General features: G+C 32.0%; 1 protein-coding gene across 2 annotated transcripts; it reads right to left on the reverse strand.

Moving 5' to 3' along the window:
* Positions 1-3314: 3314 nt before the first annotated feature.
* Positions 3315-16333, reverse strand: LOC128994950 (uncharacterized). 2 transcript variants are annotated; one of them, XM_054419801.1, is made up of 4 exons: positions 16226-16333; positions 9382-9868; positions 6129-6371; positions 3315-3532 (listed from the first exon to the last, which is right to left on the reverse strand). In XM_054419801.1, the coding sequence occupies exons 2-4, from the start codon at positions 9847-9849 to the stop codon at positions 3365-3367; spliced, it is 879 nt and encodes a 292-aa protein (XP_054275776.1). In that variant the 5' UTR covers positions 9850-9868; positions 16226-16333; the 3' UTR covers positions 3315-3364. The 2 variants fall into 2 exon arrangements, with proteins under 2 accessions (XP_054275776.1, XP_054275777.1); XM_054419802.1 differs by lacking the exon at positions 16226-16333 and adding an exon at positions 12249-12267.
* Between the last annotated feature and the right edge of the window lie 581 nt (positions 16334-16914).

The following is a 16914-nucleotide window of genomic DNA, read 5'->3' on the forward strand; positions in this document are numbered from 1 at the left end:
GTTTTATAAGTTTTAAAATACAGAACACGGTAGTGTTTATTTAGTGTTATGCAGTGAATATAAGCCATAACTGTATTAACGACTAGGAGGTTAAGACATGTTACCATTATGTTGAAACCTGTTACTTCTACGGAACATGCTGGGACTTGACTAATTAGCTGGCTATTTTGTAGAAGTGTTTGGAGGAAAACCTAATTAATCCAGACGAGTTCCAAGTCATGCAAATTAGTGAACCTTATGGTTTCCATAAAATAAAAAATAATCAAATATGTATTTCCAATAATTCAAACCACACTGTACCAAGTATGCATGAATATTTCTTGGAACAGTGTAAGACTAAACCATTGATAATAAGACTAATGGAAAGATAGCCCTTAATGAAAAACATGATTTTGTTCACATAGTGTATTTTCAAATTTAAAAAATACTTTTGATTGTTATTCCCACAGTTTTTTTTTGAAGTTGTGTCATTTGTATTACACATATCATTGAAAGCATTGAATAGTTGTGACACATAATATCGTAAAATTATATATACGAGTATTTTATTTAATAATTTTCAATTAAATATTTAAGAATGGTTCTTGCATTTGGATGTAGGGGATAAAATTAGATAAGTAATTTTAACATTAAATTTAAGTGCACTCTATCATTGTTTCGTTTAGTAATCTCAAGGAGTCCCACCATAACCGTTTGTATTCCGTTTTTGAAGTCTCGTTTGGTTTTGGTTTGACATACAAAATCATGCTTTTAAATTAAGCATTTCGTATGACTAAAACAAATCTAGAACACAAGTTATAGGAAGGTATTTATATTTTTTTATTTATAAATATTGTTCAGATTTAGGGTATGACGTACAAATCAGCTGTGACGATCCAGTCGCACTGAGCTTTTTGCTTCATTGGCCAAGATGATGTTTAAAGAAGACCTCCAAAATGTTTTTCCATTACTGTACATATCAGTGTACAGAATAATGTCACTATTTGTATTTCGTCTGTTAGAACCATAGCAGCCCATTTGATATGACTGTCAATATACTTTATGCCAATCACGAAATACACATTTAAAATATCAATATCAACTTTAGCGTAATAGTACAAAATATTTGTTTTCTAACTCGGGTAGACTTCCGTATATGCTGTCAAAAACAACCGTATGAAAATATCGCTCGATATATCGATTATTTCATTTGATATATCATTTGGTTAGTTAGGTCAGTTAGTTAATGGTTATACCTTACCTAACTAACCAAACTATATATCGATTGAAATAATCGATATATCGTTTCATTCGGTTGTTTTTGACAACAGATGCGGAAGTGTACCCTCTAACTCGACATGGACTGCTGAAGATCAGAAGATCGTTAGTTTGGTCCTTTTCAATATTGAGTAATCTACTAAATATACTGTTTCCCTACTTTGAACAATGAAGATTTTTCAAAGATCCATTAACTTGAATTTATAAAACATGGATTCAGGCTTCAGGCAACGCCAAAAGGTTCGCAGTTTCATTGTGAAATATCAATATTAGTTAACCCTTGAGTTAGTGGGTACGAATAATGAAATTTTGTGATAACCAAAAGGTGTAAAAGAATGCTAACAGACAATTAACGGTCGTAAATTTCTAGCTGTACCCTATAATTTGTAATAAATCTAACAATCTTCCATTTCTTTCTAATAATCTAAGATACGATAACGTTAACATGACTGCAATAAAGTAGATTGATACAATAATAGCTTGTTACAATATTTTACCTCAAAAGTAATCAACCAACCACTGGTTTTAACCGCTGTCTTTGAACAATAAAGGTTCAATCGACTGTTAGTGGGTTATTTCTAGTAGTGGATTATTTTATAGTAACTATTATCGTTTTAATATCACATATTACAAATGTTTTAATACACCATTACTGTAACATTTCTTACTAAATATACAAAAATAAGATTACGTGGTTTTAAGGCTAAAATTTCTTTGTCACAAACAATCTTTTACAAGTACTGTTCTTGTCAATTTGTTAAACAAATATCTTAAATATAAATCGTATGCCATCGCGTTTGAAAATTGACCACCAAATAAATGTTTGGTAAATACAACTAGCCATATGAACTAAATTGCACAAAGTTTACTGCAGAATAAATACCACATTCAGTTATATGACCCAGTTGTTTCCTCACCAGTGGAACATACGATCTGCAATGTTTTGGTATATAATATAAACACAATATTTATATGAGCGTTTGGACGTTTGTGTTACTATATATTATAAAATTATACAGGGGACAGTGGCTTCGTCCTGTAATCCAGCTACTAGAAGGTCATTGTGGATATTTATATGAATGCACTGTGGATAAGATACTCACTGGTGTGGATTAACGTCCGCACTAGAGAGTACTACGACTATCCGCAGTACTGTCCTGATAATTAGACAAGTTTGTTAGTTACAATACTAAAATGTGGTTCGGATCCCACCATAAGTAGGTACCTTAGTTGCGATTGGCTGAATGGGCTATTAATTAACAGCTGTATCTAAGGAATGTCGGCCTTAGTCACTAACAAGACTACAAGATTGCGCCACTCTTCCTACACTCATCTCCATTCGTACTTGGCTTAAAATACCTACTTTCATATGGTCGCTATTTCAAAGAAAAGTATAAAGTATTAAATATATTTTACTAACCAAAGATTATGATACTTAACTATGCCAATGACAAAGAACCTCAACCTGACGCCTTTAACCGTCAACAACATTCCCGCTCCCTCCAACGTTATTTCGCCTTGCTGTCACGGATTTTGTAAAAAACTGGCTTTCACTGTCAGCACCACATGGAAGAAACAATCCATGAAAATCCTTTTGGCATTCCTTGGTTCATTACGGCATATTTTACATGAATTGTATATCCATATCAGGAGTGTGATCCTAAAAGTCAATTATAATTCGAAATCCTATTTTCTAATTATGTAAAGAATTATACTGCCACAGCTATCATGCTAATATAGGAAAATTAAGGCTATTATTTTCCTTAATATTATTTTCCTTAATATTATTTTCCTGACTAAGGAAAATTCGATTTACCTCATGCATTTTCATGGATGTTCCCTTTTGGAAATTCGTCTTTGGCCCAAAACTAGCAATCCTCAAACTCAAACCACTGATTTGAGAGTGAAAACATACAAAGGTACTTTACCTTTTGTGTATTCGTACAATCAGTTTTGGTGGCAAGAATGTTATGTTTAGTTGAGATATAGTTTTTAAAGATGGTATATAATTTAGTAAGTAGACAAATAAAGGTCCAAAATTAATAACAATATTGTAAGGTATGATCAATATTTTTATTGTTTAACTCAGAAAACACTTTTTAGCTTTTTAAGGTTTTACCTCATCTTTTTTCTCCCTTAGATTCCCACAGAATCTGTCAGTAAACAAAAGGGCGAAACACTCCTGAAGTTTTTCCCTTGATACTTTTTCGAGGATGCCTTTGAGATCGTTCATGGGAGTAGCGTGCCCGTTTAAACGGGTTTCCACATCACTCCACTGCAAAATAAAAAAAAACGATACAATACGTTAGAGACATAGTAAATAGGAGGTAGTTTATATTGTATTAATTTATCCAAACTTATTTTAACTGTAAAGCAACTGAAGAAAATATTGTAATCCCGTACACAGCACCAACGCAGGGAACAGAATATGTTTTAAATTTGCGTAAATAGATTTTTTCCGGTACGCAGGAAAATATTTTGAGTAGAAGATTTTCATAATTGCAGCCTAATGTGACTATTTTCTCGCAATCTTTAGTTTAAAGACTTGTGTAAAACAATGGTCAGAAAATGAGCGTGGGTGGAAAAGACATTTTGGTCCGTCTATTATCCTGCATTGTCTATAAATTTTATTTGCTTCAACTGACATTCGTTTGGTTGTTTGGTGTAATAAAGTTTATTATATTTACCTGAGAAAATTCAGGATTAAAATACCTGTAATACCTATAATGTTCAGGTTTTTTTGTTTTCCTTAACTGTGAATAATTGAATCATTACAATTGAGCTGTAATAAAGGTTTTTAGGGTCCTATTCTCCTAAAACCACTTGACTTTTATAAAAACACATATTGCATTTCCTTTATGTGCAAGGATTATTAGCATTAAAGGAGTTTCCTCTGCAATTATCAAAAAAAGTCCATGTGTCCTACTAATAAAAAACTGTAGCACTTTGGCTAAAATTCTCGTTCACCGTTTTTAGGAATCAATGTTATGTTCATTATTAGTCAGGCTAATAACAATATTAAATTATTTAAAAAACAAAATCTCTATTTCTTCTTCTTGGGAGCGTTCTATGACTTTTCTATGTTTATAATTTGCAAATTGGGGTTTTGAATTATTGGTCAAAAATATAGTAGTGCGTCAATTTTGTATAACTTTTTTTTTTTTTTTTTTTCCTACGCCAGTGGCATTTCACAAGAGAAGTTACAAGAGATCAAAGTTTAGAGGATGTGCCGGGGATGGAACCCGTCCCTCCCGCACCGAAGTCCGAGACGCTAACCACTAGGCTAGCAACACAACCACAACCATTTTTGTGTAAATGCCAAATTTACCAGGATTTCCCGCCGTTTTCATTATAATTTGTGCGCAAACTTAAATTCACTATTTAAAATATTGTTAAAATAGTAATTGATTCTCTTTCACCTTATAAAGAAACACATTTAATAAGCTATTTTCATGCAACGACAGGAAACTTTAAAGTGAGCTCTTTAAAGTTACAGAAATAAGGACAAAATAGATCGGAAACTCTAGGAGCTCTGCTAAAAATAACCCAATCAAATTAACAACGTATGTAGTAGATCAACTGGTTCTTTGATATTAAGATTTTGTCCGAAACCCATGTCAATAGGCCTATATGAAGAATAATAGACTTTATGAACCAAAACAAATAACTAACTGTACATCTCTGGATTACCCAATTCAAATTATTATTCAATTAAAATCAATAAAGGTTTGTAGCGCATGTTTCTTGCATTGCAACAAATAAATTATCATAATAAACAAAAGGGATAATAAATAACGACTTTAGTTGTACAGGCCAGGCAAAATAAGGCCTTGCGGTCAGTATTTGCTTAATTTTGAGCCGATAGTTGTGATTTCTCAGCTATTTGTTATTCGATCTTTTAGATCTTGGTGTCATTTGATGGGAAATTTTTTGGGTTAAATAAAAATATTCTTTGAATTTTTTTCATAAAATCAGCCATTTTTAAAATTATTAATTATTTAATTTATAAATTTAAAATGGCCGACAATTTGAAATCAATATATTTTGTAATGACTTTAGGACGAGATACAATTGTATACCATTTCATCAACATATCTTAAATAGTGTTTGACAAATAAATTTATAACACAAAAAAACAAATTGTGGATATCTCGCTAGGGAGGAATTTTGTTTACGTGTTATTCTTGATTTTACTTTTATTATGACCCAATAAACCCATTCCTGAATTATTTGTACTTACTTGTGGGACACATTGTATAGATGTTCAACTTATAAAATCAATGTTTAGGCAAATAATTCTTTTAAAAATTAATACGATAACGGTGCACGTTAAACATTTCAACTTTCCATCAAGAAAAGAGAAATCAATGGCTTGTTCCATTCTAGTTTTTACTCCATTCAGTCATGCAAGCAAGCTAAATGAATGATTTTATTCTATAGTATGCGTAGTTGGTTACTACTTTGAAAATTACACTTCTTATGTTGTCAACCTTCATTCAATGAATTTTAAATTTAAACATCTACAGATCCAAACTTAAACTAACCGCGAATAAAAAACTCGCCATTCCATCTAAGCAGTGGCAATGTATGATCATAGACAAAAATAATTAAATATAGACTGTCAGCTGTGCAGTGGTTACCATGGTTACCATAGGTTCTGGCGCACACCGCTGGGAGCACCGTGTAGTTACGTAGCGCGTAGACCGTAACTACATAGCGCTCCCAGTGGTGTGCGCTAGAACCTATGGTAACCGCAGCACAGCTGACAGTCTATACTTAATTCTTTTTGTCTATGGTATGATAACAATTGTATAACAAGTATAGTATAAAGCAAGTAATTCCTTTTAGTTACAACATTAGATCACTAGTACCTTGATGGTGGTAGCATCTACCATCGCAGTCTCCACTTCATCGCAATTCTTCCAGCCTTTGGCCGTCATGACGCTTTTATGTAGAGAACTTTCCGTTGCATGTTTGAAATAGCGCCATCCGGCACCATAGTAGAAGTTTTGGATTTCGTACTTAATATCTTCTTCATCCAAACGTCCTACTTTTTTGAACTTTGAGATTAAAATCTCAATAAGGGCTGGTTTTAGTTCTTTAAGGTTGTCATCCTAAAATATATATATTGTATTAGTTGAATATTTTTAGTTAAATAAATATCTTGCAGTTAAGTTATGACGTGGGTTATATTAGTCAATGGCAGTAGTTTGAGGAAACCGTATTAGAAAATTTAGCAACATACCTGTTTAAAATATAGTAAACATTGTTAATACAAAATTAAAGATAGTCTGTGTGTGATAATTCCTTTGGATGAAGGCCAAACCAAAACGTACGACTCAAAACAAAATATAAATGCTGGATGAATAACAGTAACTATGAAGATGTGTTACTAGGATCAGGTTTTTTAGACACCCATTTTTTTATTACGCTATTTGAGACCGCTGGGACGAGGTATAGTTTCGAACGATTAAAAACAACTGTCAATTCTAATTACCCAACTGGTGACCTTGTTATCCGAGAGTTGTGGCAAAGAGGTAATATTTGTTTGTAAAAATAATATTCATGATTCACTTATAGTTAAAACGTATAATGAAATGGAAATACGAAATGGAAAAATATTATTAGGAAATAATTTCAGCTTTAGCCTTGTCTTACCACATTGGTTACTGATAACCAAGAATGATTTAAACCAAGAATCATATCATAATATTAGCTACTATTTGGTAGCTGCAGACAATAAATATTCTTCCCGAGCAATGTTTACCTTCTTATGTTTACGTTACAAAAAATAACTGAATTTCTTTTACTGTGAGGTAGTCCAACCTTGGATAAATATACTGTAAATTGAATACAAGATACTTCATTGTAATCAAGATATTTCATTTTGATACCAACAAAAATAAATTAATTATAAAGGTTATATAATGAATTACCTTTCTACCAGATTAAATATTAATAGGGATATTAATGCACAAATGGATTGATGTTTAAGTGGGGTCTCTCAGGTTGATGAATCCTAAAGCCCCAAAAACGCCCAATTTTGGTGTTCCAAATAAATTGGGATACCAACAAAAAGTGGACTTTTACGTAGAGGTGTGCAATGTGCATAGTTTGTTTTTTCTTAATGTAGACCTTTAAAATATTATTAGGTGCCTTGCAAAAACCTGTATGTACCAAACTGATATGCAGAAAAACACGATTTTTGGACTGGGAACATGCACAGACATAATTTCGAAAACTATTTTTTTTTTCAGGTGGACCCAAAACGGACATTTTTACCCAAAATTCAAACTCTAAAACTATAACTTTGACCATTTGTTTTGTGTGGGGAAATAAAAATACCCCCACTAAACCACCCCAGCAAACGGGCTCTTTTCAGGTACGCCCATCGAGCAATACTTTTGAACGGATGGTGTTTAAGACCTCTGGGGACCTCAAAACAAAAAAGTAAATCGGTCCCAGGTAAATTAGTTTAGGTATTAGTTTGGTTTCAGTAAGTCGGTGGCTCAGTCGGTAGCGTCGCGGACTTCGGGCCAAAGGCAGCGATGTCGTGGGTTCGGATCCTGGTCACTGCCGATAACATTTTATCAGTACAATTCACCTTTGTACTGTACCAACTCACTCCTTGCTTTGCTGTAAACGATCCACGCACGGGCGCTTAGTCTATGTGGACGGGCAAATGCAAGGTTAAAAGAGACAGCCAGCCTCTAAAAAAATATGTATAATAAGTATGATTGTGATTAGGGCTACTACTATATAAATAATTGAAAACATTATAAAAACATTAGTACCCTTTTTAAATTCATTTTTAATTAATAAACGACATGTTTTGACACTTAGGTCATAGTCATGTTTACATTTACAAATACAATAACAAAAATAATGAAAGGGATAAATATTCATATGTTAAGTTAACTTAGAATTTAGATTAAATCAAGATCCTCTAAATTCTAAGTTAACTTAACATATGACTATTTATTCCTTTCATTATTTTTGTTATTGTATTTGTAAATGTAAACATGACTATGACCTAAGTGTCGAAACATGTCGTTTATTAATTAAAAATGAATTTAAAAAGGGTACTAATGTTTTTATAATGTTTTCAATTATTTATATATATATATATATATAGGGGAAATTCGCTAAAAACTATACTTAGACCAAATACCCCCGCCGCAGCTAACCTGCTGTCTAAGCGAATTTCCATTTGGCTGAATTGATTTACAATTGATCTATTTAAATAAAATTAGATTAAACGAGTACCTAGGTTTGCTGCTACAAGGAAACTAAAGTGTGTGTTTTAAGTAAAATAATTATTGCTTAGTATAAAATGAATATATTTGCCAAGTTTGATCAAAAGATATCCATAAACAAGCAAACTACAACATTTTACAATATTCTCCATAAGAATAACATAGGGATTTTAAATTTACAATTTTTTTAGTTTTCTCCGTAACCAATAACCGTACAAAAACACTTTGACATACTGAATTGTTTGTTTTTTTAAGCTCTTTAAGAAGATCTTATTTAGAGAAAAATTGGGGAATTTTGCGTTTTGAGGGTCAAAAGTGAGAAAAACCAATTTTTACCCCATAAAACCCTGTTCCCATGGTCCGATCATGCTGGATCGCGAACTCATTCAAGTTTATCCCGCCTTACACCTTCAAACCAAATTTAATCAAAATCGGATGAAAATTACTCAAGTTATCGTGTTCACGGACACATATATATATATATATAAATCTATATATATATATACATATATATATACATATATAAAAATTTGAACGAATTGTGTTTTTGGCCTTTGGGGACATCGAAATGAAAAAGTAAATCGGTCCCGGGCCTAAGTCTTACCATGAGACCTACGGTAATAGCTACTTCCCTATAGGGAAATTCGCTAAAACGGCATAAGTAATTTCATTCCTAACCCCTTCTTAGCTATATAGACGTAGTCTGTATTCATCGCGTTAGAAGTTAAGTTTTAACTGTTTACTGTGACTTTTATTCGGTCCTCCATTATACTTTCCTCTCATCCTTTGTTATAATCCGTAATATTGGTGGTTAAACTTACATAATTACTGATATTACCATAAATTTAATTTGGTAGTTAGTATTTACCGTGTCTTTGATATACTGTTGACCTTGAAGGCTTGGGGTTTCCACATGGTGTGCTTGATCTTTTGGGGTTTCCTCAGTTTGTGCTTTAACTTTTGGGGTTTCCACACTTTGGGTTTCCACACTTTGGGTTTCCACACTTTGTGCTGGATCTTTTGGGGTTTCCTCAGTTTGTGCTTTATCTTTTGGGGTATCCACACTTTGGGTTTCCACACTTTGTGTTGGATCTTTTGGGGTTTCCTCAGTTTGTACTTTATCTTTTGGGGTATCCACACTTTGGGTATCCACACTTTTTGCTTTATCTTGTGTGGTTTCCGCATTCTGTGCTTGATCATTTGTGGTTTCCGCATTCTGTGCTTGATCTTTTGTGGTGTCCACATTTTGTGCATCCTTTTCACCTCCCGCCATCGAAACAGGAATATTTTGCACGGAAAGTGCGAAGAGGACGAGCAACAAGGTGTTGCACATCATTTTTCTTTTCGTGGACAAACTAAAAAAAAATGTACAGCATCTTTCTCCAATCAATACCTTTTAGTTTATACGTCTATAGTCGAGCTAGAGCTTATAGACTGGTCATACATACTTACAACAATTGTATACATACTTCATACAAATTCTAAGATTAAAATAGAACCGTTCTCGTATACACATAATAATCGGTTGATTTACTTCCGATCCCTTTGTCATCACTGAACTAAATTATCCAGTCTCTATTTCAATACGGGCCTCGCAGATAAAAAGTAGAATAAAGTAAATCAATTTCAAATACTAAAATAACTTTCACACAATTCTACGATTTGAAACATCGTAAACATTAAAATAATTCTAGATTCTGAAAAGAAACTGTTAAAAGAAAAGTTTTAACTAGCAGATAGTTTTAGATGTATACTATTTAGATGCATTCTAAGTATTCGTAACTTTTAATTTGCAGTAATAATTTTAATTTTCGTGTTGACATAATCTAGCTTTACTTAAAAAAAAACCCAAATAACACACAAACAACCTTTAAAGAATTAGTAGCGATTAAAGTTGCTTACAAGAACTTTAAGCAATAAGAGTGAATATTAAACCTTATTTTACACATTTTTAAGCACGATTTATTCGTAGCTAAAAATTGTTAACAGTAAAACTACAGAAACTCTAAGATAGATGTTTATAAGACAAACATCGTACTCCCACCTGAAATCGTTCTTGAATTATGTACAAAGATATTATTCAATGGTTACCAAGCATGTACATAACACAATTCGTGTGATAAGAATTGTTATGAACAATACCTTGTATTATATATTTTGATATGCAGGGTCTCTCAGAACTCTCTACCAACTTTTTCTGGTATTATTCCAGGACAATAGACAGGTCAAAATATCATATTCAAAATTTCAAAAACTCAAAAGTTACTCGTATTAATAATAAACAACACACAGGAAATTATCACATGTTAGCAATTAATTGTTTCAAACAGCTGATCAGTGTCAATAAGCATAAAACAGCTGATTGACGTGGCCTACTAGCAGTGGTTTTAGTAACAGTTAGTATTGACATGATCACATTGTCTTAAAAATTAGTTTTGTCCCTTATTTATGATTTTCAATTTCGGTATATCATAAGATTTGTAATTAAAATCCTATACTATAATACGAGCTAAGTCTGTCTGTAATATATATCTAAAAATCCAGCGAAAGTATTTTTACTTAATTTTGGAATCACTAACTTTTAGCCCAAAAAACGTGATTGGTGACAGCCACTACTTCAGGAAAATTCGTATTTCGCTACCGAACTCATTCTAAATTTAAAAAAAAATGAACAAGTAAACAACATATTTGTAACATATGTTTACAGCAAGCCATCCACCGTATACTAACAAATTACAAAATACAGTACAATGGGAAAAACATCAGTTGTAACTATCGAGCAAAGATTACACTGTTGATTACTCGACAATGGTGTTTTGTATTAGTGACGTTTGAGTGCACTGCCGTCAACTCAATGTTTCACTCTAATTTAAGGGCAGATTTTACAATTTTTATTCACTCTTTTATTTTTTACATAATGGACAGCTGTATTCAGTTGAATTAGTATATAAGTCAATTGTACTAGAATAATCTTTATACGCTTGAATCAGACTTGTCTGTCTTCAGCTAATCCATCATATGATAGTATTTTAGAGATGACTAGCTGTTTGCCCGTTCTACGTACGGGAATCTTGTAGTAAGTTAAACCCTTATATTCAGAACAGGAGTTGGTTTGCATATTTAGTGTGCATTTTTCCAGATATTATGGCAAAACTATAATTGTTTAGAAATACATATAAACCTTCTCAAATACAATATCTGACAGTTTCAAAGCCAAAACGAATGCTTCGCAATTAAATGTCACCCGATCGTGTTAGTCCATATTTTATATCTAAAGATAAAAAGGAATTGCTTTACAGTATGGATCTATGAGGCATAACCCTAAGGTAGGCCTGTAATTGAAAGTTACTTTTCACACTGGTTAAAAGTAGTTAAAACACTACCTCAACCTCACTACTGCACACTTTATTCGGGTTGAAATTTTTATTAACAATGGTGCTCTTGTCTTTTCCACAAAAAATAAGGACATTAATGCGTTACCAATAGACATGCACACACAAATACAGAATTGAGTCCACACAACATTTTGGACTCCAGACAGAAAATGCTAAAGATTATACAGTAAGACATCAATTAAATTTAAAAAGCAATAAGGTGCATTGTTTATAAATAAATATTGAAAATAGTGATGTGTTTGTATGTAAAAATGATTCTTACTGCTACCACCGGTTCTAAGGAAAAGTAGCAGTACCAAAAACCAACATTTACATTTGAGAAAAGAACTGTAGTACTTACGACTAATTCAAACTGTCCTTCTAATCAAACTGCAAATATATATATACAGGGTGTCCCGTAACTCTCTGGACACTTGTATATAGCGTTATTCCTTAGGTCAAGACAAACACATTTCACCATAGGAACATGGGTCTGTGGTGTCTAGTTTACCGACTGTCGGTATTTATGTGTTTTTTACAAAAAAACTAATAACTCCTAAACGGTTTGAGATACAGCTTTGATATTTTGCAAAAATGTTAATCTTATTAAGACCTATTATCGTTAGAAATTATACTAAAAAATCATTAACCGTTTCAAAATGGCGGCCATTTAAAATATTTGATGCCAAATTTCACGAAAACCGTTAACTTTCCAAAAAAATTGCAAGTGACAAAAAAGTTTGTAAATTTTATGTAGTTTTCAATGATACCTGATTTTTTAAGATTAAATAAATAATAACAGAGAAACGTGTTGTTTTCTAAATGTATGACCACTTTTCTCCATTTAAACAATGCTAATACTCCTTTTACGTTGTTTAGCATTGTTTAAATGGAGAAAAGTGGTCATGCGTTTAGAAAAGAAGACATTTCTCTGTTATTATTTATCCAATCTTAACAAATCAGGTATTATTGAAAACTACATAAAATTTACAAACTCTTTTGTCTCTTGCAATTTTTTTGTAAAGTTAACGGTTTTCGTGAAATTTGGCATCAAATATTTTAAATGGCCGCCATTTTGAAACGGTTAATGATTTTTTAGTATAATTTCTAATGATAATAGGTCTTAATAAGATTAACATTTTTGCAAAATATCAAAGCTGTATCTCAAACCGTTTAGGAGTTATTAGTTTTTTTGTAAAAAACACATAAATACCGACAGTCGGTAAACTAGAAAACAAAAAACCCATGTTCCTATGGTGAAATGTGTTTGTCTTGACCTAAGGAATAACGCTATATACAAGTGTCCAGAGAGTTACGGCACAACCTGTATATATAAATAAATACACAGGCCACAAAACATGTAACATGTAACGTTAACAACGTAAAGCTTTGAAAACTCATTATGGTTTGCTAAAAAAAAAAAAAAAAAACTTTCACTTGATGTGGTGCAGTACCGAAGTTATTAATCTCTTTTGGTTTTAAATTTTTTAAGTTTTCGGAAATCAAAGTTATTTCCTATTAATAGCATTTTTGTAAGCAGCTTTTAATGTTAACTTATTATGACAGTTTGAAGAAACCACCTTTATCCAAATAAAGGTTTCTTATTTAAAAGATTACGTAATCTCTAAACGATAATCGGTAATCGGTACATATATCTAGCTAACATTCGGAGGAAATGTGACAAAAAACGCACAAATCTTGGTTTTGTACGTTTGTAGTTTTATTTCCTAAGTAGGAACAGTGCCGATATCGTTGTTGAAATGTAAGTAAGTAGAAACCAAAAGTGACACATTGGATAAGCGAGTTTAGCTACATCTGTTAAGTTAAACCTTTGTTACGGTACGATCACAGCGAAATCAAAAAGATCTTCCAAGATCGCAGCAACATCCACGATCACCCACTGCAGTTGTGATTTTTTACTTTGCACTTAACACAACTGTCCTTGAAGCGCCGTCAATGAGTGGAAACCTTTGTAAGCTACGGTATTGGTGCCGATGTTTACATACGCTGTATTACCACGTCCCTTACTACCGTCACACTCTTCTGTAACTGAGATATGAGTTTAGTTGGAAGCTAATGTGTTAATGCTATTGTAGCTAATTGCTACTGTATTAACCTGATTGTGTATAGTAGTTGTATTGTGGTGATAATAATTATGGAAGAGGCAGGTATGCTATGGAAGGTGGTATCGTTGACTAGGTCTATACACTTCTCAATTGACTATTACTCTCTCTACTGTATGCTACTTATAATTAGTGTGCGTCTGTGCGAATCGGCTGCAAATCTCACTTCAACGCTTTTCACATCGTAAAAATTGCAGAATTGCTGTTTTATTATAAAATTATCGGATTTAAAATGCATATCGTAAAGGCCTATGATGGAATAAAAACATATTTGGTCACACAGCATTTGTTTACAAGTTGATATTTCACATTAAAACTGCAAGAAACTTTGTCTTTATATGTGTAAACTATCTGATCTGAATTGTACACGGTTTTAACTGACTACTGAATTCCCGTACGTAGGACGGGCTAACACCTCGTTTTATATTAATTCATACCACAGGAACTAATATCAAAAATTACTTCTTTTATTTTTTCAACATTTGTTTTATTTATTTACGGCGTAAGAAATATGTAAGATTAAAAGAAATTAATGTGTCGGATTGCCAAGTTTAAATTTCCATCATAATAAATTGACATTCCACTAAAACGTAAGTAATAAAAGGCGAAATTAGTTATAATGAAAACGTGAGCTTCCTTTATATTGCCTTTACAATCGGTATAAACATACCGAGCCATGGCTCGGTCCCCCGGTACTATTCTTTTAATAACATAATAGTTGAATTTTTCATATGCAGTTTTTGAGATATTTACGTTTTAAACTTTTAAGCGGACGCAATTTTTAAAATAAACACTCTACATCTTTTGTTTAATTAGTTCTTGAGGTAATAGGGATAAACCAAATTTAATGTTTTAATAAGAAGCCGCTCTTAAATTAAAAATGTGTTTGTGAAAAAAATTGTGGCTATACGAGTAACATTTGACCTTTTGAAATTTGGAATAAAATATTTTGATTTGTCTATGGTCCAGGAATAATAACTGAAAAAGTTTGTAGAAAGCCCCGGGACACCCGGTACGATTGAATTAAATAGAATAAAGGTTTATTTTCTCCTCAAATATATTATAAATTGTATATAGTTAAACTTTATGTACAGTAAAATTTTCAATTTAAAAAATTAAACAAATTTCCCTTTTTACAGCAATTTGAAATAAAAATGTATAAATACCGTTGGTTTCACCTGGCTGACAACACAATCTAAACTTTACAAGAGGTAGTTTATAAAGTAATGGAATACAGTGTATCCGCTATTGATAGGACCCACTTTGTCAACAAATATCATAGGTAATAGTTTAATAACAAAAATACCCCCCAAAGCAAACCTGCAGACTAAGCAAATTTTCATTTGCCTGATTGGATTTTCACTCAAATATCTCCTTTAAAATGTCATATTTATTCCCTATTTAAACAACATTAGTTTAACAAGTACTTAGGGTTGCTACTACAGGGAAGGTAATAAAGTGTGTTTATTGTTAAATTTGTATGGTTAAATAGTACAGTATTAAATAAATGATTTTTTAAATTTGACCATAATATGTTCATGTACAAGCAAACTACAAAAGTTTACTTATTCTCCATAAAAATAACAAAATAACAAATCACAAATAACTTAATCTTCATAAAAATTTCCTCATCCGTGGACAAGGTCTTGCCATAAGACATATGGTAATAGCTTATTCCCTATATGGGAAATTCACTAAAAGCACAATTTTGAGTTTAAAGAAGCGATCTTTAGGATACATAACGGTCTTGCAAAGAGATATATTCTGTAAACAACTGTAACAGAAAAATGGTATTGATAAATAGTACATTTGATACAATAAATTTCAAATTTGTTCAATATATTTCATATTAGAGTAACATTTAAGATGCTTAATGCTTATAAGGTTGTTTCTCGAATAAAATTAACCAAACTTCAGTAATAAAGGATTAAATCATAAATTAAGAGTATGAAACTCAATCAAAAAGAAAATATTAATATTTAAAAAGATGTCCAACTGAAAGAAATGTTAAAAGTTGTAGGACTGTTATTTTATACGCTTTTTTCAATTTTTTTAATTTGTCATAATAACATTTATGATAATTTACATTTTCATCTTGGTTCTTTTAGTTGATTTTAAAAGGAGTATCATTGATAAAACAACAGAGTTATAAGCAGATTTTAAACCCCCAATAGGATCGGATGGCTCAGAAAAATGCGCAAAGATGTTAGCTTACCTTTAGTCAGCAGATACTGTTAGTGTTGGCGATGGAATGAAGACTGTAAATTAACATAAGCAAACGTGTTTTTAAGTGGTTAAATTAATTACACTTGCTCGCGTAGTTACCGATGATTAAAACCATTAATTATTCTCGCAATTTCACAATTTTGATCTATGATCAATTTGTTGATCGCTGATCAATATTTTGATCGATGATCAATTTTTTGATCGAAGATCAATTTGTTGATGAATGATCAATTTGTCACAGTCATCCACGTGTTCAGATGTTGCCGCACCTTTGAGTATGACGCAAATCATGAAATTCTTTTGCGTTGGCTCATCGTTCGTCACATGTTTTCCAAAAACCACCTGTCATACAGAAAATATTGTTGATAAATAAAAACAGTTGAACATGAAATATAAATTCTTGCATCTTCTTTTCTAAATTGTTGCACGAGTACATTTTCATAATGTATGTTAGTCTGTTAATGTGAGACTTTATGTATGAATATTATAGTGATTATGTTTTTTAATTGTATACAATACGAGAAACGTTTTTAGAACAATATTTTTAAAAAGCTGCTCCTATTTGGCCTCCATGGCTAGCCATTTTTACCTCGTTTTACCTAATTCATCCACATGGCAGATCAGACACACGTCCTCCCCAAGGAAACACAGAAAAGGTAAATGAAATGAAAAGCTCTT

This window comes from Macrosteles quadrilineatus, unplaced genomic scaffold, assembly GCF_028750875.1.
Source record: "Macrosteles quadrilineatus isolate MER2022 unplaced genomic scaffold, UCM_ALF_1.0 Scaffold_5__1_contigs__length_97177068, whole genome shotgun sequence".
Classification (NCBI taxonomy): Eukaryota; Metazoa; Arthropoda; class Insecta; order Hemiptera; family Cicadellidae; genus Macrosteles; species Macrosteles quadrilineatus.